The 19,824-nt window shown below is 53.2% G+C and overlaps 8 protein-coding genes and 1 non-coding gene across 9 annotated transcripts; 3 read left to right on the forward strand and 6 right to left on the reverse strand.

Annotated features, from left to right (window-relative positions):
* Positions 1-120: 120 nt before the first annotated feature.
* On the forward strand, positions 121-2,727 carry BDW74DRAFT_179676 (DUF3824 domain-containing protein; the record flags this gene model as incomplete). Its single annotated transcript, XM_073729524.1, has 3 exons — positions 121-1,828; positions 1,890-2,225; positions 2,282-2,727. The coding sequence occupies 3 exons, from the start codon at positions 121-123 to the stop codon at positions 2,725-2,727; spliced, it is 2,490 nt and encodes an 829-aa protein (XP_073582411.1).
* A 999-nt stretch (positions 2,728-3,726) lies between these two features.
* On the reverse strand, positions 3,727-7,115 carry BDW74DRAFT_37913 (putative phospholipid metabolism enzyme regulator). The gene has a single exon (XM_073732646.1). It carries the CDS (start codon positions 6,842-6,844, stop codon positions 4,121-4,123), a length of 2,724 nt encoding a protein of 907 aa, XP_073582412.1. The 5' UTR covers positions 6,845-7,115; the 3' UTR covers positions 3,727-4,120.
* A 952-nt stretch (positions 7,116-8,067) lies between these two features.
* Positions 8,068-11,684, reverse strand: BDW74DRAFT_155997 (uncharacterized protein). The gene is made up of 4 exons (XM_073724935.1): positions 10,733-11,684; positions 8,722-10,653; positions 8,436-8,638; positions 8,068-8,377 (listed from the first exon to the last, which is right to left on the reverse strand). Exons 1-4 carry the CDS (start codon positions 11,104-11,106, stop codon positions 8,307-8,309), a joined length of 2,580 nt encoding a protein of 859 aa, XP_073582413.1. The 5' UTR covers positions 11,107-11,684; the 3' UTR covers positions 8,068-8,306.
* A 15-nt stretch (positions 11,685-11,699) lies between these two features.
* On the reverse strand, positions 11,700-13,711 carry BDW74DRAFT_156000 (uncharacterized protein). The gene is made up of 8 exons (XM_073724936.1): positions 13,329-13,711; positions 13,191-13,283; positions 12,905-13,144; positions 12,714-12,860; positions 12,553-12,664; positions 12,374-12,500; positions 12,075-12,305; positions 11,700-11,996 (listed from the first exon to the last, which is right to left on the reverse strand). The coding sequence occupies exons 1-8, from the start codon at positions 13,618-13,620 to the stop codon at positions 11,775-11,777; spliced, it is 1,464 nt and encodes a 487-aa protein (XP_073582414.1). The 5' UTR covers positions 13,621-13,711; the 3' UTR covers positions 11,700-11,774.
* On the forward strand, positions 13,689-15,199 carry BDW74DRAFT_156009 (NAD(P)H-dependent flavin oxidoreductase). Its single transcript, XM_073724937.1, has 4 exons — positions 13,689-13,907; positions 13,968-14,015; positions 14,075-14,336; positions 14,382-15,199. The coding sequence occupies exons 2-4, from the start codon at positions 14,003-14,005 to the stop codon at positions 15,172-15,174; spliced, it is 1,068 nt and encodes a 355-aa protein (XP_073582415.1). The 5' UTR covers positions 13,689-13,907; positions 13,968-14,002; the 3' UTR covers positions 15,175-15,199.
* Positions 15,200-15,450: 251 nt separating this feature from the next.
* BDW74DRAFT_179681 (RibD family protein) lies at positions 15,451-16,251 on the forward strand (the record flags this gene model as incomplete). Its single annotated transcript, XM_073729525.1, has 1 exon — positions 15,451-16,251. The coding sequence occupies one exon, from the start codon at positions 15,451-15,453 to the stop codon at positions 16,249-16,251; it is 801 nt and encodes a 266-aa protein (XP_073582416.1).
* BDW74DRAFT_156010 (putative phosphorylase) lies at positions 16,157-17,409 on the reverse strand. Its single transcript, XM_073724938.1, has 2 exons — positions 17,134-17,409; positions 16,157-17,084 (listed from the first exon to the last, which is right to left on the reverse strand). Exons 1-2 carry the CDS (start codon positions 17,314-17,316, stop codon positions 16,323-16,325), a joined length of 945 nt encoding a protein of 314 aa, XP_073582417.1. The 5' UTR covers positions 17,317-17,409; the 3' UTR covers positions 16,157-16,322.
* Positions 17,410-18,244: 835 nt separating this feature from the next.
* On the reverse strand, positions 18,245-19,451 carry BDW74DRAFT_156013 (enoyl-CoA hydratase/isomerase family protein). Its single transcript, XM_073724939.1, has 2 exons — positions 18,897-19,451; positions 18,245-18,832 (listed from the first exon to the last, which is right to left on the reverse strand). The coding sequence occupies exons 1-2, from the start codon at positions 19,319-19,321 to the stop codon at positions 18,391-18,393; spliced, it is 867 nt and encodes a 288-aa protein (XP_073582418.1). The 5' UTR covers positions 19,322-19,451; the 3' UTR covers positions 18,245-18,390.
* A 203-nt stretch (positions 19,452-19,654) lies between these two features.
* On the reverse strand, positions 19,655-19,726 carry BDW74DRAFT_t151. Its single transcript has one exon. It is a non-coding gene; the product is annotated as a tRNA-Ala (tRNA).
* Positions 19,727-19,824: the final 98 nt, after the last annotated feature.

The raw sequence follows: 19,824 nt of genomic DNA on the forward strand, positions 1-19,824 counted from the left end.
TCGATAACCGCTCCCTCCCGGTTTTCTAGCCGCCCTCCCCTCTTGCTCGCGATATCTTTCATCACCCCACCCCTCATTTCGAACTTCTCTCCCACAACTTCTTCCTTGAAACAGCCCCTCATGTCTTCTTACATCTACAGAGAGCGTGATCGTGAGGACGATTGGGATGAGCGTCGTTCTGGCGTCTCTGTCAAGCGCTACGTCATACCTACAGAAGAACGAGAAAGAGAGCGCGAGCGAGACTTGTTCTTTCGCGAGGAATCAGGTCCCGGCGAAAGGGATCGAGAATTAGTCATTCGTCGCACAACAGAGCGGGAAGAGCCCATCATGGTCCAGCGTTACGAGCGTGACACAGACTACGACCGAGACTATTACGAACGTGAGTATACAGTGTCAGACCGGCCGCGCCGTAACCCTAATCCCATCACTATTCGTGAAGATCAGCCGGTAATCATTCAAGAAGCCCGAGGTCCCGTTTACATCAATCCGCGCGAGTCTGACTACGATATTGTTCATCGATCAGAGGTCGACCGAGAGCCGGCCTACTACTACCATCGCCGTGTCCGAGAGTACGACAATGACAGTCGCCGCATGCGTCGCGAATTGAGCCCTAGTGATTCTGTCTCTCAGGCTAGCAGACGGCGCGACGACGATTACAGCAGCGACGACAGCATGGTTTACATCCGGAAAGAAACCAAGGAGTACGACGATCATCACAACCGTCACCTGGCCTCAGGTGCTCTGGTTGGTGTTGGTGCCGCCGAGATTCTCCGGAGTCGTCGAAAGAAAGATGGAGAGGAAGTTTCTGGCGGCCTTGGTCGTATTGGCCGCGATGTAGGTGCGGGTGCCCTGGGCGCTGTCGCCGTTGAAGCAGCATCGCGAGCAAAAGAGTACTACCGCAGCAAGAGCCGCCATCGCTCTCATTCTTTCGACGACGATCGAAGTTCCCGCTATAGTCATCATCGCCATTACAGCCACAGCCATTCTCGCCACAGGCGCAGCCGCAGTCGATCCCACTCGCGCTCTCGCGCCCGAACATTTGCAGAGATTGGCTTGGGAGCTGCCGCTATTGCCGGTGCTGTGGCTCTGGCTCGCAAGAAGTCGGACAGTGGTCGCAGTCGCTCGCGTCACCGTCGATCTCGTTCGGTTAAGGGCGATGATGAGAAGCGCAGCCAGTCCCACCGTCGTAAACACATGGCAGAGGCTGGTCTGGCCGGAGCTGCTGTGGCTGGACTGGTCGAGAGAGCTCGAAGCCGCTCGCGTTCCAAAAGACGTTCCCGCTCTCGGTCGAAGAGCAAGCTCCGAAAAGCCCTCCCCGTTGTTGCAGCCGGTCTAGGATCTGCCGTGGCCGCCAACATGTGGGACAAGAAAAAGGACAAGGAAGCAGAGGAAGAGCCACGCCGTAAATCGCGCCATCGTTCCCGATCTCGCGGACGGGCGCTATCTGACGCCTACCCCGACCCCACTCGCGACTCTGCTGGCCTGATTGAATACGGCGACCATCCAGTGCACGGAAGCATCCCTGCTGCAAACTACTACGGCCGCCCACCCAGCTCTCAAGGCTACCATACGGACGCCTCTGACCGGCTAGCCAGGGATGCTGGCCTTGGCTCAGGCCACCGAGGCCGTACCCGCAGCCGCAGCCGTGCCAGGTTCAGCAGCAGCTCTCCCTCGAGCGAGGAGGGCCGCCGTAGGCGCAGAAGCCGCCATAGACACCGCAGCCGATCACGCGATCTGGCAGGAGCCGCTCTGGCAGCCACAGGTGTCGGCTATGCGGCTCATAAATACTCGCAGCACCGGAAGGAGGACAGAGATAGGGAAAGGCAGAGTAAGTGGCCTATCTATCAGCGCAGTAGGTAAAACATCAGTGGCTGATCCCGCTTCATTAGGATATGACAGCGATGGACCGAGTCCCTTTGAACAACCATTCAGTCCCAGTCCTTACCCGCCTTCGTCTACAACGGGCCCAGTAGATAGCTCTCAGTACAGGCCTAATAACTACTACCCTCCGCCTCCCGGTTCAGCTCCAACGCCGGGTCCTGGTCCGGCGCCTTACAATCCAGCTGATTATCCGCCTCCACCCAACGTTGGGCCGCCTCCGCAGCAGTACAGCTACCCTCCTCCCGTGGCCGATGCATACGCGCCTCGGCCCCGGAGGGCAGATGAGAATGTGAGTGCTACACGCGACTTCTCCTCTCCAACCACACAATCTCAACCGTACGATGGTGTGTTGAGTCAGTCACAATCATGATAGAGCATCGCGTTAACCCTTACCTTATAGGTCTAGACTCTACTCGTCTAGCAACACCGCGTCCGCGACCACGACGCAGACGGACGCGCGCTGGGAGCGAACCGCCGCAGTCAAAATCCGTTGCCTTTGATGACGATCCGCAGACAGACGAGAAAACAAATGGATATGAGACTGATGATAGCGATTCTACCATCGATGGAATGAGCTCAGGCCGCCGCCGCCGCCGTCATCACCACCGGCGTCACCGCTCTGGCCGACGCCGCTACTCTTCATCTGACCCCTACGCATCGACAAATGACCGCAGTGCGGCGCCCAGGCAAAAACAAACAAGCGCTCCCGAATCTGACTCTGATGCCACTATCGACCTTCCTGACCGGTTCGATCGCGAAGGCCGCCTTCTTCCTCAACCTGAGAATGATCCGCTGGCTGATAAGGTCGAGAATCTGCTGAGGAAATTCAACCGAGTGTTTGTATGATGACATGATCTAATCTGGTTTCTTTTGGGTGGCTTTTTGGCTTTTGATCTTTTACATGATTATGTATTATGATGTTACGTCCCTTGCTATTTCTTTGATGATGTTCCCTTAATTATGACTTATGACACGGCCTACTTGATATGATATGATACACGATCGATCGATGATAGTACCCTTTTCTGAATACCTTGAATGCAATATCTGTTTTGTCCTTTTTTTCTCTCCTAAGTATATTTCTCAAGTAAAGAACCCCATACCCACGATACCTGTTCTAGTTCTTCGCAACTCAAACCTCTTGCCTGACGTGTTCGGGTACTTAAACAACTACATACCTAGGTAGAAGATAGGCCTATATCGGTTGTTGGCCTGTGGAGTGAGCGAAGGGGGTAGAAATATATATTTCATGCTTCTATAGATATTGTAGCACATAATCTCATAGCTCATCACTCGTACCGTAAACTGAAGCATTTATATACAAGCATAGCTTGGGCACAAGGTACCAGGTACATATATCCATACCACCAACCACCATAGCCCACGACGCAACTAGCTATTGTGACACCTTAAGCTTTTGTGTTCCATCCATTCTGACAAAGAACGAGGGGAATAGGGCAGGGATGAGAGCCCAATGCCCAAGAGCAAGAAGACGAGAAAGAGATACCCAACATCCCACTCCATTGGTATGTATCTCCGGTGTGTTCTGCATACCCATATATGCGTCCCGTCATGAGCAAGGATAACCCCAGGAGTAGTCAGTATATAAGTATGTATATATATTCTGCTCGGCGGCCGGCTCGACTTGATTGCTTTTGGGTCGCTGGTAAGCACGCATGAAGGAAGGAAAGCGTAGATGTACACTAGGTCGTAGTCGAGACATATATTAGAAGGAAGAAAGAGAGGAATGAAAGCAGGCCCGTATAGATGCGCAGCTCTGCTTGCTTAAAGGTGTCCAGCAGGAAAGAAGGAGGGTATTTCAAGACAAGTCCCCGAAACGAGAAGTATGTATGAAGAAAGGATAGATAAACAGAACAGACAGACGTATGCATGAGATGTCCAGGATGTCTGGCTGAAGGAAAACCTGCGCCGATATATTTACATAGGCAATATCTAGTAGGTACTGAAGAAGTAGGATGGAAATGGACGGACGGGATGCAGGTTTGAATGGAGGAAAAAAACAGCCAAATCAAGCGCCGCCGGTGATGGCCCAGTGTATGCGATTGGGTATATCATAAGCCATAAGCCATAAGCCATAAGCCATAAGCCATAAGCCGCAGAAGCAGAAACAAAGGAAGGAAAGGATGATATATGTATGTCATGCAATCGTAATTTTGGCTAACGTCATTATTTGAAGAAGATAGAGGAGGCTGGCCCGATCAGATTGGATCAGGTCAGGTCAGGCCACGAAGGCTCGCCGAGTTTCGGTGATCATTGCTCGTATTGCCTTGAGGGTTTCGCCCTCCGGAAACGCGGAATTAGGTGGGAGGTTTTGACTGGTCAGGGATATATCAACCGTGTCGTCTTCGTCTTCGTGTTTGTGCTTCTTGCCATCGCTGTCGTCGTCACCCTCGCTGTCGGGGGTCACCTTAATGCTGGAGCTGATGGACGACGAGTGGAGGCGTGAGCTGAGAGGCAGCTGATATTTGATGATGCCGGCGACGACAAGCTCAAACGGGTGCTGTAACACGCGCTCCCATCGCTCGGTGCCGCCTTTTTCCGTTGCATTCCCGGGCCGCGCGAGGCGGATCTGGCCTTTTGAGGTAGAAGGGTCGTGATGCCACGGCGAGGCTTCGAATGCCAGAGTCGAGTCGAGTCGGAAGACGCGACCAATGAGCATGGTTTGGTGGTCGCCGGCCGGGTCGGACGGGATTGGATCAGTACCCTTGTCCACACCACCTTTAGGTTTGGGATGTGCCAGCTGATCTACTAAGCCGTCGTATTCACATTCCAACCCGTCAGCGCAGCGTGCCGTGTGTGTGATGTCAGCACGCTTTTTGCGTTCGGCCCGCCCAAGCCTCGTGAGGTCGGAGGGACCATCATGCCAGAACTCATCATTACCAATATATCGACTCTTGGCGAAGATGTTCACATCGATTTGGTCGACAACGACAGGAAACAGGTTGGGATTGATCGCCTGCACGTTGAGGTCAAGCATGAGCTCTTGTTCCGATGCGAGCACGTTCTCAACGTCGACAACCTGAACATCCAGTAGAGGTTTGGTGATCGCAACGATGAATGATGTCCCGCCTCCGACAAGTAAGAGGAATAGCAAACTTATTAAGAAACAAGCTCCGTATCGCGAGACACAGCTGCGGTGTCGTTGTTGCATGTATTCAATCTGTCGTAGACTGGCGCTGTTTGGACGCCTCCCGCCACGGCTGCGCACCTGGCGCGGAGAGCCCACGAGTGGCGTCCTTTCATCGTCCGCGCCTTCGGCATCGAAATCGTAGCCGTAGAATTCACCCGCTTTCTTATAGCTGTTGATAGTGCGGTAGTTCTGGTTGTTGCGAGACCCTCCCGGCCTAGCTTGTCGGTAACCACTTCCAACGAAGTGCCGAGGAGATTTGTGCCCTTGTGATTGAGGAAACGGCGACTCGTTATCAAACAGAGATGGATACATGTTTTGTCGCCCATGACGCCCAACATGAAGACGAGGAGTATGCGTACCATTGCCCTCAATCCTTGGGTGAGACCGGGGAGCTTCGTCCGCATCTCCGTCCACACTGCTGGTATAGGTATTGTTCGTGAACTTCATGCTGCGCTTGCCAGTAACACTGTGGTTTCCTTCTCGGACCGCGCGACTACGACCAGCCAGCTGATCCACCTGACTTGCCATCGATGTCGCACTGGGTGTTCGGGAATGGTATCTGCTTTGACGAACGGGGTACTGATCTGGAGCGTTGGAGTCGTAAACAAAGGTTTCGTCCGAATCGGACACGTCGGCTTCGTCGACAGCGCTGGCAACTTTGGCTTCAAAGATATCGGCCTTAGAGGAGGCGGTACCAGTTGTAAGCGCCGTCGGTTTCCGAGTACGTCTTTTTTCTTTCTTGGGTCGAATGGTCTCCGTGCTAGGTTTCATCCGTAAGGTTCCGGGGTCTACCCTACCGGAGCTGCTCCGATCACCCGTGGTTACTCCCAAGCCAACTTGAGGTATAGAGCTGACAGTCTCGGTTTCGACAATCATGTTCCGAACAGAGCCATCGGCAGGTTTTGCACGGGAACCGCCGCTCAGCGAGGTAGTAGAACGTTTCGGTAGGATGGTGTTGGGACGGTTCGTCGCGAACGACGGACGTCGACGATTCTCCTCCATCTGCTCTGAGCTTTTATTACCTCCGCTGTCGCTCCCACTCTCGGTATGGATTCTCGAGGCCCTTGGAGTCGAGTCTTCGTCGATTTTTTCCAACTTGGCATCTTCCGGGGCGGGCTGGAGAAGTATAGTATCGGTTGAAGGAGTAGAGTGATCGCTTGCTTCCTGGACGGTTTCAAGAGCCGAGCCTGACCCTCTATTTACGGAACGAGGCGCGCTCCTGTCTGACTTGGCGAGGTAATCATCACCTGAAACCTGGGTCCGCTTGCTAGAGGTATTCGGCAGATGAGTTTCTTGCTCCGACCGCCGGGAACCGGCCCACAACGGCATATTGCTCTTGTCCGGGCTAAGCGCATCGGAGGACGGTTCGACATTTGTGGGAGGACTGAGGACGAGAGGTTTGTTGGTCTGGGAGGGGAGTTTTCCCGGGCCAGGGTTCGGACTTGTTGTAGCAGATTGGTCGGGACTGCGGTCAAGTGCTCGCTTTCGAGATCGGGAGGAAACACGCGAAGCCGATGTTGAGGTTGAATTCCGAGGGCGCTGGGATGAGGTGGAAGGCGAGGGTTCGCGGGAGGATATAGTGGAGTTCGTGGTGGAAGGAGGCCCAGAGACGCCTGGTGCAGCAGCATGCGAGGGCTTGGGTAGCTGCGACATGAAGGGAACCTGGGACTTAAGGGTCGAACGTGGCAGTTCCCTCATGTCAGTTTCGCTGGCGGATCTTCGGGTAAGAGATGGAGGCACATCATCTTGGGCAGCTTTGGGTCCACCGGCTGTCCCGTCAGGGCAGGGCGACCTCTCGGATTCCACAGCCATGGTCTCTGTCGAGTCAGGTTATTGCTGACAGGCGCATGAAGTCAGGGGAATCCGAGAGGACCAGGCTGGCGAACAAGCAAGAACCGGGAAAAATGAAAATAAATCAGACAAAAAAAACAAATCAGAAGGCGGGAAGAAACGGGAAAGCGCCCTTGGACGGCGACAATAGGCAAACGGAATTAAAAAGAAAACAACCCCAAGGGCTATTCTAGCCTCTTAGCCTCAATGTCAGCCAACGAGCAAAGACACCGACGCGTTGGATGACAATAATGTGAGCTGATGTCGCACAGCGAGTTACATGGGAAAGTGATTTGCCAGGCGAATCGTCAATGGCCACATGCTGATGGGGTGAAATGCCGAAGGTCCAATTCCAAAATAGTTTAATCACGGCCGCGGTCGTTCAAGGGGCAAATCACCCGATAGTGGGATGGGGGCTCAATAGTCGGACTCGGACTCGAGGTTACGGAAGGCAAAGCGAGGCCAGCAGCGCAGCGAACGATGCGAGCGCAGAACCGCACATAACTTGACCAGAAGACGGTGAGATGGTGGAATGTCTAGAACAAACCCCGGCCCCGTTAGCTCGCGGCAACCACTTGTCGATCCGAGGAGGATCCGGCGGGAAACTGCTTCAAGGCTCGAGTATTGGCGGCTTCAGCAGGAGTCCGGTCAGTCAACACGTCTCGTGTACTCGTAACCGTCTGTTGGGGATGGATCGCAGGCTCCAGTGCTCAGGGGAGGGGAAGGTCGAGGCCCAATGAAGCGAGCCCACGTCAAACAACGAGGGCGGCCAGTATCCGGGGAGAAGGACGCCCACCAGTACTTGCGGTGGGGGAGGAGTCCTGTAGGCTGTAGGTGTCGGCGCACGACCGTTGCGGCGTTGACCGCTGTAAGATCAGTCAGCCTTGTCAGGGATACTGCGCAACGATGATAAGATGAGGAAGACGATAGTCAGGTTCGGTGCAGATAGAGAAGAAGAAACGAAAGGTCAAACAGCATGAAGGAGGAGCAGGAGGAACCGAGTTCTGGGCCTTGATTGACCTGCAATATTCCGAGCCGTTGCTTGTCGAATTACATGGGGTGACCGCGGTACGGTAAGATTGCCCGCCAACTTCGAGTCCAACCTGGTAAGTCTGGTCACAAATACAGCCTCCCGCCATCATGATGACTTCATGAGGCTTGAGCATAAGCAGGTTATAAAGCAATACTAGGATATAATAAGTGATCCTGGCTATAGCTCGTTCCAAGGAAGAGTCTCTCATCGATCCAAAGGCGGCTTTAATATCATTGGTCGAGACCTATGTACTTCAATACCTGTTTATCTACCATAAGATGAGACTAACCCAGAGTCACCCAACGCCAACAGCTTCTAGCCGGCAACTTAAAACATATGTACATTCATGGGGAATAATCAAGACGAGATGAAAACAAAGAACAGTCGGTAGCACGAATAGTTGCCGAGCCATTAGACGATATTGTACACCCGCTTCGCGATCAGGAACGACGCGAACGCGAAGATAATCAGGCCACCCACGACTGAAGGAGAAGTCAGCGATCGATTCATTGCATATTTTTGAGGGAAGAAATTTCGTACTCGAATAAAACCAAGTCAAGCTATCCACGTCCTGACCGGGGACCTTCACGTTCATCCCCCACATACCGCAGATGATGTTTAGGGGAAGGACGATAGTTCCAAGCACGGTCAGCTTGCCCAACACATCTGCAGTTTGTTCCTGTCGTTCGTTCATGTGGATGTTGATCTGCGCTAAGTAATTGCTATGCGCGCGTGACAGAAGCCTACAGCAGAAGACGCATTAGTCAGAGTCCAAGCGGCGGAGGCAAGGGGGTTCGTTCGAGAAGCACTGGCGCCCAATACTTACGTTTCGTAGTAGGTCAAGCTGCTGGTCATGGTCATGATGTGGTCTTGAATGTCGCCCAGATACAGGCCGATCTCCGATTTGGGCGCCACCTCCCAGTGCTCGTTGCATCTTTTGGCAAAGCCCTTGACGACGTCCGCCTTGTTACTCAAGAGCCGATACAAGCCCATGACCTTCTTGCGGCATACACCAACACGGCGCAGCATCTCACCGGGGCCTGGTATCATTTCTTCCTGCTCCTCTTTCGGACTTGAACTCACAGGGCTCTGGGCTGAATGCATACGCATAATCATTTCGTCAATGTCATCGACTTCGTCTTCGATTGACTGGATCAAAGGACCGAACACGTCCGTGATGTCATCAATGATTGCATATGAAATCCAATCAGAGCTCAGAATTAAGTAGTCCATCAGCTGGCGAATGCGACGACGGACGTTGGCCGGGTGAGGCGTCTGCGAGAAGTGGAAGGACAAGATGCCCTCGCGAAAGACGACCACGTACATGTTCACCGGCTCCAAGTAGTTTTCGCTGTTTGGGTCCTGCTCAAACGTGCGATAATTCAAGAAGTAGTAGTTTCGGAATAGCTCGACTTTTTCACGCGCTTCCTGCATCATGATATCCTCAGCTGTTAAGGCATGGATGCCAAATGCTTTGGAGATCACCCGCATCTCGGCATCAGTGGGGCACAGGACATCTAGCCAGAACGTGGGTCTAGGTCCATATCGCTTTGGTTTCGGGGCGGTTTGACTATGATCTCTGTGCAATTCGGCTGAGGCACGTCCCTCCGATACGGCTTCGCTCATAACGGAGGCACGAAGGTGCGATCTGCTTTCTGATTGGTGATTTGATTCGTGATTGTTGGAATGTGTCTCTGTCCTGGTACTCGGGCTAGGGTTCGCAGTACGGGTACTCGGCGTTGGATGGTCGCTATGTCGATGTCCCTCTGAATCCGTGTCTTCTTCGTCGGAGGAATCCTCGAGCTCTGGTGGATCTGGAATAAAGAGTTCACGAAAGCTACCTCCGGGCTGAACCAATTCTGGAATTGACTGCGCATGAATCGTGCTTTGGAATTCTTCGTTGAAGTAGGTGAAGCGATACGGGGCTTCATCCTCCTCACGTCGCCAGGCTCGGAACTGCGGGCGAAGACGGCCTTCAATCAGCATAGGCTCGCTGATCTTCTTTGTACGGAACACGCCTATCCGTTCTTCCTTTTCTTCGCGGGCCCAATCCTCCAAGACAAACAAGTCCGGCCATTCTTTAGCCCGTCGCCTGCGTCGCCCATCTCCGCGCGTTAAGGCGGGTGCGCATTCCCCCGCTACTTCCGAAGCATCCTCTTGCGGGAAGCAGACGTCTTCTTCAGCTGGCACAGTACGACGTCGGAGAAGCGTTTCCTGTGGTGTACGGTGCGGCGATACTGCCGTGGACCCAGGCGTACTTCTGGACCGCTGGCCGTTACCGTCCACATCAATCACCATGTCGCGCGGATGAGACGTAGCGAATCGCTCATCCGGGGATCTGCCAATCCCAAAGTCAAACTCCGCCCCCGTCATTACGGCCTCGTTGTAACCCATCTCCGGGCCCAGCAAGGGCGTCGATGGCATCGACGGGGGGTTGTTGATGTCATGGCCTGGAGCTTCGCGCGGCGAGCATCGAGAGGATTCCGACCGGGTCGATTTGCGGCGCTGGTGGAAATTGAATGGGCTGGACACGGATTCCGTTCCATAGCCCGGAGACTTCGGCATACGGCCAGACGTTGGCCTCATCAACGGTGTGCGGTCGTCCACCTCTTCTTGATCGCTGTCCATCGCAAGCGTACTTTTCCCGCGAGAGTGGAACGGACGAGCCTCGAATTCCCGAAAGGAAGTAGACATTGAACCAGGTCGGAATGACTGTGCGAGCCGGCTATCTCTCCGCGGCCTCATCAACGGTTGTTTTCTATTCGTCCCCAAGCCCGGAAGTCAGTTGAGATCGTCTCGTAGAATAAAAATGCCATAATGACTGGATGTACTCATACCGATGATCCAACAAAGCTTCGCTCTCCAGACTCGTATTGCTTAAGTTTCCCCCGGATTTGTAAAATGGCGTGGGACCTCGAGCTCTGGCCTCATTGACCGACATCGCGTCTAAAGTCTCAGACTCGGGGATCGTAGGTGGGGCATCGGGCTGCGAGTCTTCTGGAGCTAGGAACGATGGCCTGCGATTTCGACGCTTCCGATTATTGCGATTTTTCTTGCGCTTGTGCTTCTTAGTACTACCATTGGGATCCTGCCCCGTGTGCGCTGACGGTAGGTTGTCCATCGCTGACGGTGTAGACGATCGGCCTTCCCCTGAGTAAGACTTGTTCGGGAAAGGCGAGTTTTGATGTGACGTAGATTGCGGTCGAGACATCGTGAGCCGCTCAGCCCTGACAACTAGGCCAGGTCTGGATGGTCAATTGTTTAGCGCACGCTATTGGTTAGGACTGCCAGCTCAAGGCTCCAACAATGAACAATGCGAGCGGCTGAGATAGATACCGGTGGGTACGGATATGGAGAAAAGATAAGGGATAAGAGTGTTAGAGATGCAGTAGAGATTTGACTAGTGAACGTGGCTTGAGCATCATCGGAGAGTCAGGGACAGCTCAGCAAGGCATCGGGCGAGAAGAAGCAATTCAAACGGTGGTGACGCCCAGTCGCAGGACGCTGTGAAACATCGGAGATGCGGCGCACAAAGATCGCTTCATGGATAAATGTTAGTGGGCCAAAATGACACAGTTTCCAAGGATCAGACTGGGACAGATAAAAGCGCGCAATGAATCATCAGGCAAAGCTATTCCAAGTTCTCGGCCTTGAAAGTTGGAAGGCTCAGATCAGCCTAGATCGCGAAAGAGGAGCTATCCAAGTCACGTGACTGACTCGGAACGCGGTGTCTGACGTCATTCATTCGGCTAATCACATGGTTACGGAGTACTCTGGGATACTTGTCCTGTAGGGCTGATATGTTGTTAAGAGCGCACCGAGCCTCGAGCGAAAGCAATGGGAGTATTTATATGCTTGTATAGTCCACATCATATCTAGCTATATCTTCGCCTGCTTAAAGACAAACAGATTCCTCCCACCCTCGGTCGAAACCCAGCCTCGCTTACCGACTTGCTCGGTCTCACTACATAGCTGCTGAAGTGTGTATGCATCCTGGACATTAGCGACGAATCGAGCTCCATCCCCAGACTCATCGTGTAGACGGCCCACAACAAACCCCGTAGCCGGAGAGCCATCGCGGCCGAATTGGACAGTATACGTCTGTATATATTTGATTAGCACACGTATAACCCTTGTTGACACTGACATCTTGTATAGCATAATGGTGGATAAACGTACCTCAATGACACCGCCTCCCTCGACCTGCTCTTCGATAACGGGATGATCATAGTTCAAATGTGACGGGAGTGGATTCCACCCTGGATAGCTTGAGTCCGGTCGCGGTTGAGTCGAAAGGATGACTGTGTGATGGTATGAGAGAACACCACCGTTGGCGAGTACGAGGCCGTGTTGTGCCTTGTTGGCACTTTGCTTGCGGGCACGCAGTTGGCGGGTGATTTCTGTTATGGCCTGAGCAGATGGATGGTCAGCCCATATATTGGTTGACAGAGAGGTGGAGCTCTAGGAAGGTAGCATACATGCATAGAATAGTTATTTCCTGCTCCGCCAAAGAAAGTGAGGCCGCCGAGAACGGTTATAGGCTTTTCGCCGTGGAGTGGAAGGCCCAGGTGGTGGGCTGCGAGTTTGGGGACGATGGGGAAGCATCTGTTCTTGTTAGCGGTCCAGAAACCAACATAATATCTGCCTGGAGGCATACGAATAGAAGTCAAAAAGATCAATGTCTTTCGTTTGCAGCTCAGTCGCCTTAAGGGCTGCATCGAGTGATTCGGAGAGACTGCGGCTGGAGTGGAAGTATGGTCTTTCCCAGACTGTGCTCGTTAGTGCCAACCCCAACTCGTTTTATTATGAGAGACATACACCGGCTAGCGTCACTCGTTCCTGCGCCTCCTAGAGGGTATATCCATTTAGACTCTGGAATCCCTAGCTCTCGGGCGAAGCTTGTCGTTGTAATGATACAGGCGGCAGCTAGGTTCACTGTGTTGAATGCGTTCATGAGGAGGGGATCTAACGCATGTTAGCCAGGTTTACAACATACAAAAGGTACTAACATGGCGAGCAGATCATGCGGTTGCGTTTCGTCACTGTCCCGATTGACTCGACCGTCTCCGGTTCCTGACCATACGACCAGGAGTGAGGTAGTTTGGCAGCGACTGCGGCAAAATCCGCATATAGATCTACAGACTCTTTGTGATTGTCGGATAATGTCTGCTTCATGTGTGCTCGAAAAGCTGCTTCGTAGAGGGGATATACTTGAATCGGCGCCCCAAGGAAATGCCGGCTTCCCAGATCTATCAAAGTAAGCTATGGACAAACAAATGGAATTGAGTAAAGTACCGTCTGGTCGCTCTCGATCCCAGAATGATCTGTGATCATCAAGTTTAGTCCAATGTGGAGGAGGGAATTTCTTCGCTTTCTTGAAGGCCTCCACTGCAGCCGTTAGCATAGTCCGGCCATACTACCAAGGGAACGAACATGAAGCCAGCGCCTCAGCACCAGTCACTACCGCCACCTTGCTCCTTCTATACGCGACTCGTCGCGCAGCTTCGTCAAACAACTTTCCCGGAGAGTCACCTCCATGATGACTCTCGACTGTATGAACGGCCCCGGGTAATCCCAATCTCTGCACAAGCAGCCCCGGCGCATCAGGATAAGGCCAACTCCAGTTTGCAACGACTGAAACACTCTCAATCGCTAATTGTAGTTTGTGAGCCGCGTTTGGAGCGAGTGTTGTGTCCTGGATGGCGGCGCCGATGGCCCGCAGCATTAAAGTCAACGGCTCGGCGGCATCATCTCGTCCTTTGGAGACGCGATCGTTGATCTCGCCGATGCCGACCAGGACGGGGATCTCTGCTGTGCTTGACATGGTGAGCGTAGATGGAAGGGGTGAGCAAGCCGAAAGATGGGGAAGCCATGTGCTTGCCGGCTTATTTAGCCCGCTGCTTGCCGAGGAACCGCCCCTTCAAACGGTGATCCCCATGGGACAAGTGGATGCTCTATCTCGGTTCTCGGGAAAGCAAGCGGGGAACCTGCAGCGTGCTGTATAGCAGTCAGGTAAACATTTGAAATCAAATATTTACCGCGATACAGCTTCTGGCTGACTATTCAATCAAGATCCCATTGTTTCATGCTTTCACCTTCCGCCCAAAATGGCTTCTCAAAGTAGGTCACAGCAATCACTCTCCTCGCCAACGCAATTGAATAAGGGCTAACTTATGCAGAGCAAATCAGCACTAATGTCACCGAGCTCCTGGGCGTTAAGCATCCAGTTCTTTTAGCTGGCATGTTTAATGTTGCGTCGCCAAAACTTGCAGCGGCCGTTACCAACGGCGGAGGCCTTGGAGTTATCGGAGGAGTCGCGTATACTCCGGAACTCCTCCGCGAAGCCCTCAATGAGCTAAAGAGCTACTTGGTAGACAAGAGCGCCCCGTTTGGTGTTGACCTTCTTATCCCCAAGGTCGGAGGCAGCGCCCGGAAGACCAAGTATGTCTCACCCTTTTAACAGTGGAATAATCGCTAATTCATCAGCTATGACTACTCCCACGGCAAACTAGGCGAGCTCATTGAGATTGTCATTGAAAGCGGCGCAAAACTGTTCGTCTGCGCTGTCGGTATCCCACCGAAATGGGCAGTCGACCGTCTACATCAAGGTGGCGTCCTCTACATGAACATGATCGGACACCCTAAGCACGCCCTTAAAGCAGTCGAAGTCGGAGCAGACCTTATCTGCGCCCAGGGAGGCGAGGGAGGAGGTCACACTGGCGACATTCCGACCATTGTTCTAATTCCCGCTGTAGCAGAGCTTCTTCAGGGGAAGATCAGCCCATTCACACATCGCCAGGTAGCTCTCGTCGCAGCAGGAGGTATGAACAACGGCCAGTCCCTAGCGGCGGCACTCATGTTAGGCGCGGGTGCAGTGTGGGTTGGAACACGGTTTATCCTCTCTGAGGAGTCTGGTGCATCAAGAGTCCATCAGCAGGCACTGCAGGAGGCAGGGTTCGACGATATCATCCGCACCACGATATTCAGCGGTCGCCCGCTAAACACTCAAGCAACGCCGTATATCAAGCGCTGGGAGAACGAGCGCAAGCAGGAGCTGCAGGACTTGCAGAGCAGGGGTATCATTCCGCTGGCGCATGATATGGACACTAAGAAGGACGATGATGAGGTCCTGGACAACGCACACCCGATGCTCATGGGAAAGGTCGCGGGACTGGTACGCGAGAGGCTGCCTGCTGGAAAGATCGTTGAGAGCATGGTTGAAGAGGCCGCGGCGCTGCTGGAGGCTGGTGGGAGGAGCGTTTCGAAGGCGAAGCTGTAGTAGTGTCTACCGTGATTGCTTGTTCCTTCTCATGTTGTCCCATTAACAGTACTACACCTTTTGTTTTCTCTCTTGTCCGAAGCGGCTTAGAAATATTTAATGAGAATCAAAATAATGCTGCTCTTTTGCTTGTGCAGAATAGAAGCTAAACTCAATCGAGCCAAAAAGCATTTATGCCTTTAAACTCAGGCAAAAAGCTTTCTCTCTACATTGACTTTGCGATGTTGACCTCAACGTACTTTCAACTCTCTATACCTTCCCCATCTACTCGCCAAAATGGACTACCTAACATTCCCCTCTTCAGAAAACCCATTCCTAGAGAATTACCTCCCAAAGCACAAACTAAACAATGACCTCCCCTTCACAACCCTCACATTCGCAACCTCGCTCGACTCCTCTCTAGCACTCTCCCCAGGAGCCTGCACAGTTCTCTCAGGGCCCCAATCAAAGGCCATGACGCACTATCTGCGCTCTCGCCACGACGCAATTCTCATTGGCGTTGGGACTGCAGTTGCAGATAACCCAGGGTTAAACTGCCGGATTCAGGGCGTGGGAGGATACGGAGGGGAAGGGCTACAGGGCCAGCCGAGGCCCATTGTGCTTGATCCGTCTGCGAGATGGGAGTTTAACGACAGTTCCAAAATTCTGCAGCTTGCGAAGGAGGGGAGGGGGAAAGCCCCGTGGATTATTACGGCTTCTGGGGTGTCTATCTCGGAGGACAAAAAGCGTCTTCTGGAGAGCTACGGCGGAGAATTCATTCCTCTCGATATTATGGAGGGCAAAGGATTTGACTGGGCGGAGCTGCTGCAGTGCCTTAAAAGGGAGGGCCTCGAGAGTGTCATGATTGAGGGAGGAGGGTCGGTTATCAATTCTCTTCTTGAGCCGCAGTTTCAGCACCTCGTTGACTCGGTCATTGTCACAATTGCTCCTACGTGGCTTGGCCAGGGAGGTGTGGTTGTTTCTCCGAAGCGGAGGCTCGATGGTGATGGAAATGCGATGGCGGCGTCACGCCTGAAGGATGTGAAGTGGCATCCATTTGGAGAGGACGTTGTCCTTTGCGGAAGAATCGGGCAATAAGTGCATTGTTTATCAAAAGGTGATTATATACGGTCTATATGCGCAGTATAGGTTATGACCCAAGGGATCCCTCAAGCTGGCACTCCCAGTCCGGCAAGAATCCTCTTTGGCCCTATCTGTTTCCACCGATTCATCTCTTCGTCGCTCGTCAACCACACGGAGCCTAGCATCCCTGGAGTATTCGCAGCAATGCCCTCAAAATCAGCACTTCGCCTAGGAATAACCATCAACCACTCCTTAACCAATGCGGCATTGTGAGGAATATAGTCGTCGTCCTCCAGATCCTCCCCAAGAGACTCCTTAGACTCAGCAAGCAGATCCCTGTATATCTCAAGAAGCCTATTTTGACCCTCTGGACTCTCAAGCTCAATGTCATCAAGATACCGCAGGAAGTACTTGTATGGCACCGCTTTGCCCTCACTCTGGCTATCCGGGAATAACCTCGGCGGCCGCGGCAATACCTGCAGATGCTTATGCTGCCTGCTAGCACCGCCCCTTGGCCCACAGTTGTAGATGACAAACTGCGGTGACGCATCGAGCGAAGTCAACACCGTACAAGCGGCCGTCAGGTCCTCCAGTTCAAGCGGCTCCCGCTGCCGCCGGTACGAGTCGCTCGTCAGTAGCATCAACTGCGGCCGAAACATGCAGAACTTGTTGACCACAAGTAAGTGCGTCCCGTGGATATCCGCGAGCAGCGCGGCCGGGTCGTCGTTTCCAATGTCGCTTCCTGGCCCGAAGCACTCTGGTTTCTTCGCATTTGGGTCCTCGTGTCCGCTGACACGGTCCCCGTTCTGCGGCTTTTTAGACAGCGAAGTGCTCACGTGGAATTCGAACTACGTTCAATCAGTAATTGGCTCTATGCTTTCTTCGGAATGCTCTCACTCCAAACCCGTCATCGTCAAACTTGGTCGTTGTGCGCGGGCCATAATAGATGCTTTTCCTGGCGACTAAGTCGTCGAATGCCGATAATACCGCGTTATAGCTAATCGGAGATGCCATTGCGGTTGATAATAACTCTCTGCAAGAGCCTGTCTGAACCGAGCGATGTGCGTTGAGCAATCGCATTCCGTGACCTGGTCGTGGGCATCTGCCGGGACGCAGAGCCTCATAACGTCATAGGCGCTGCTGCTGCCTTAAGGCCGCCATCCTGATTCCAACAACCTATTGCTCACTGCTCAGTCTATTGAGGCCTTAGGGCTTGCCGTACGCTTCGATGCTAGAAATGAATTATCCTCACAACGAGAGGCATTAGCCGCCTGACTTCGGAGTTGCGACTGGTGAAAGTCAAGCACCGCAGTCTAAGAAGACAAGCTTTGACGAACCACGGCAGAGATCGGAGCTTGATTGAATTCTTCTTCGCCTGTAGCATCCTGTACCACCACACGGCTTATTCCCCGTCACTTCTTGGCCGATTGCGGATGAGGTCCAACGCTGGATGAAGAGCTCTGGTCACGTACTGAGCTTCTCATACGCTATTGCAGGCGGGACTCCATTACTCTATATGGGCGAACCTTCGCACCAACCAGCGGGAAAAGATGGCGCTATACCAAGGCAAGGCTAGAACACAGAACAATACACATTCGGCCAGTTCGCCTGCTCCATGAGTTGGAGGCCGGAGCTAGGCCTTCCCTACTGTGTAACGTATCTCTACCACTGCACCAAACGTCTTTCGATCATACCAACCAGCACGTATACGTTTCCGACGAGCCCATGAGGTAACGTGAAGGTATGACATGTCATTCCTTATACCTGCCACTGCCAATTCTCCCGATTCTGCCTGCTCTAGTCTCAGTGCTATCATTGCTTGACCTAGTGATCTCTCAATCAGCGGCATGCAATACCCGTTTCCCAATCACCGTTCTTCGAGCTTGCGGACTATTTCATGCCTTGTCTACTGCTTCATTGCCATGTATTCTCAAACTCAGGGCCGCTTAATAGTGTAAGTCTCTGGCCCTTGTCTCCATATACCTCGAAAATGTATGATATTCCATCCAATAGACGTGCGAACCAAAGATAAATCCTATTTAGTTGATACTATATACACACAACCAAGCCCCCGACCCATATACATCCCATCTCATCTACCATTGTAGCCCTTCTTCCACTTTCATCCCCCATCCAGCCAAAATCATCCCACACTTAAAGTTTCGACCCAACCCACTCAGGCCTCCTCTTCTCCTTAAACGCCTCAAGCCCACGCCTAATATTCTCACCCTTCAACAGCTTCGCCCCATAAAGCTCCGCCGTACTCCGGCTCCCCTGCTCCACAGACCCGGTCTCCCACGCCTCGCGCAGCCCATGCCTCGACACGATCACCGCGTCGGGACTCACATCCGCAACCTTATTCGCGAGCGCAATCGCATCATCAAGAACCTTCCCCGGACTCTCGGAGATGTAGTTGACAAGCCGTAAACTCTTCGCTTCCGCGGCGCTGATCCGCCGTCCCGTCAACGCGAGCTCCGTGCCCACCTGCATGCCCACTGTGCGGATTATGCGCGCGAGGCCGCCAGCACCGGCGTACAGACCTCGCTGAACTTCGGGAAGCGCGAATTGCGCTGTTGGCGAGGCGACGACCATATCACTGCGCCGGCCGCGTTAGCACCATCCACAGCCACAGACAAAGGGTTTCTGAGAGATAGACGTACCAATTCAAACAAATCTCAAACCCCCCACCAAGCGCAAACCCATTGACCGCCGCAATAACCGGCTTCTTGCCGCGGCGCTGACTTAGTCCGGCGAATCCATTCGGCATGGGAAGCCGTTCAATGCCCGTCCCATTTCCATTTCCCTTCTCGCCTCCGGCGGCGTCACTCGCATTCTTGAAATCAAGCTGCTCGAGCAGATCCGCGCCCGCGGAGAACGCTTTACTTCCGGATCCTGTGATGATCCCCACGCGCAGCGACGGCTCCTCGTCGAACCAGTTCCAGATCGCGTAGCCGTCTTTGTGGCCTTGTGTGGGGATTGCGTTCATGCGGGACTCGCAGGTTATTGTTACGAGGAGGATGTGCGGGGAGGGGAAGGTGAGGGTGTAGATTTTGGAGGGGGGTGGGGGGGTTTGAAAAGTAGGCATCTTGTCTGTGAGTGGGTTGGTATAGACGAGATAGGTTAAGATGGGGGTTGAGAGGTGGTGAGAATGAGTAGAATGGATTGGAGGTTTGGAACTTTGGATAATTGGGATGGGGATGACAGGCAGAGTGGAGTCCGAGGCATGAAATGGAGCTTTCCCCGCAGGAGATGCCGAGGCTCAAGTGCGCCGACGGGTTTGAGGCATGATACAGATACACAGCAGAAAGCTAAGTGGTTAGCCACTTATCCATTTGTCAACGGCACCGGAGTCGGTCAGAACCTCGATCAAGTTTACATGCACATTGCTGTCCAGATTGGAGCAAAAAGAGCAAAAATGTGGACACGCCGGGAATCGAACCCGGGACCTCTCCAATGCGAATGGAGCGTTATACCCCTAAACCACACGCCCAGTGTGTAACACGTGACAACGGCAGGCATTGCACTTATATACTGATGGCATGGCCCAAGAAAGCAAGTTTGGAAATGCCTTAATGCAGGGCTGACGGC

The sequence above is a fragment of the Aspergillus multicolor genome (genome assembly GCF_047715735.1).
Source record: "Aspergillus multicolor strain CBS 133.54 unplaced genomic scaffold BDW74scaffold_18, whole genome shotgun sequence".
Classification (NCBI taxonomy): domain Eukaryota; kingdom Fungi; phylum Ascomycota; class Eurotiomycetes; order Eurotiales; family Aspergillaceae; genus Aspergillus; species Aspergillus multicolor.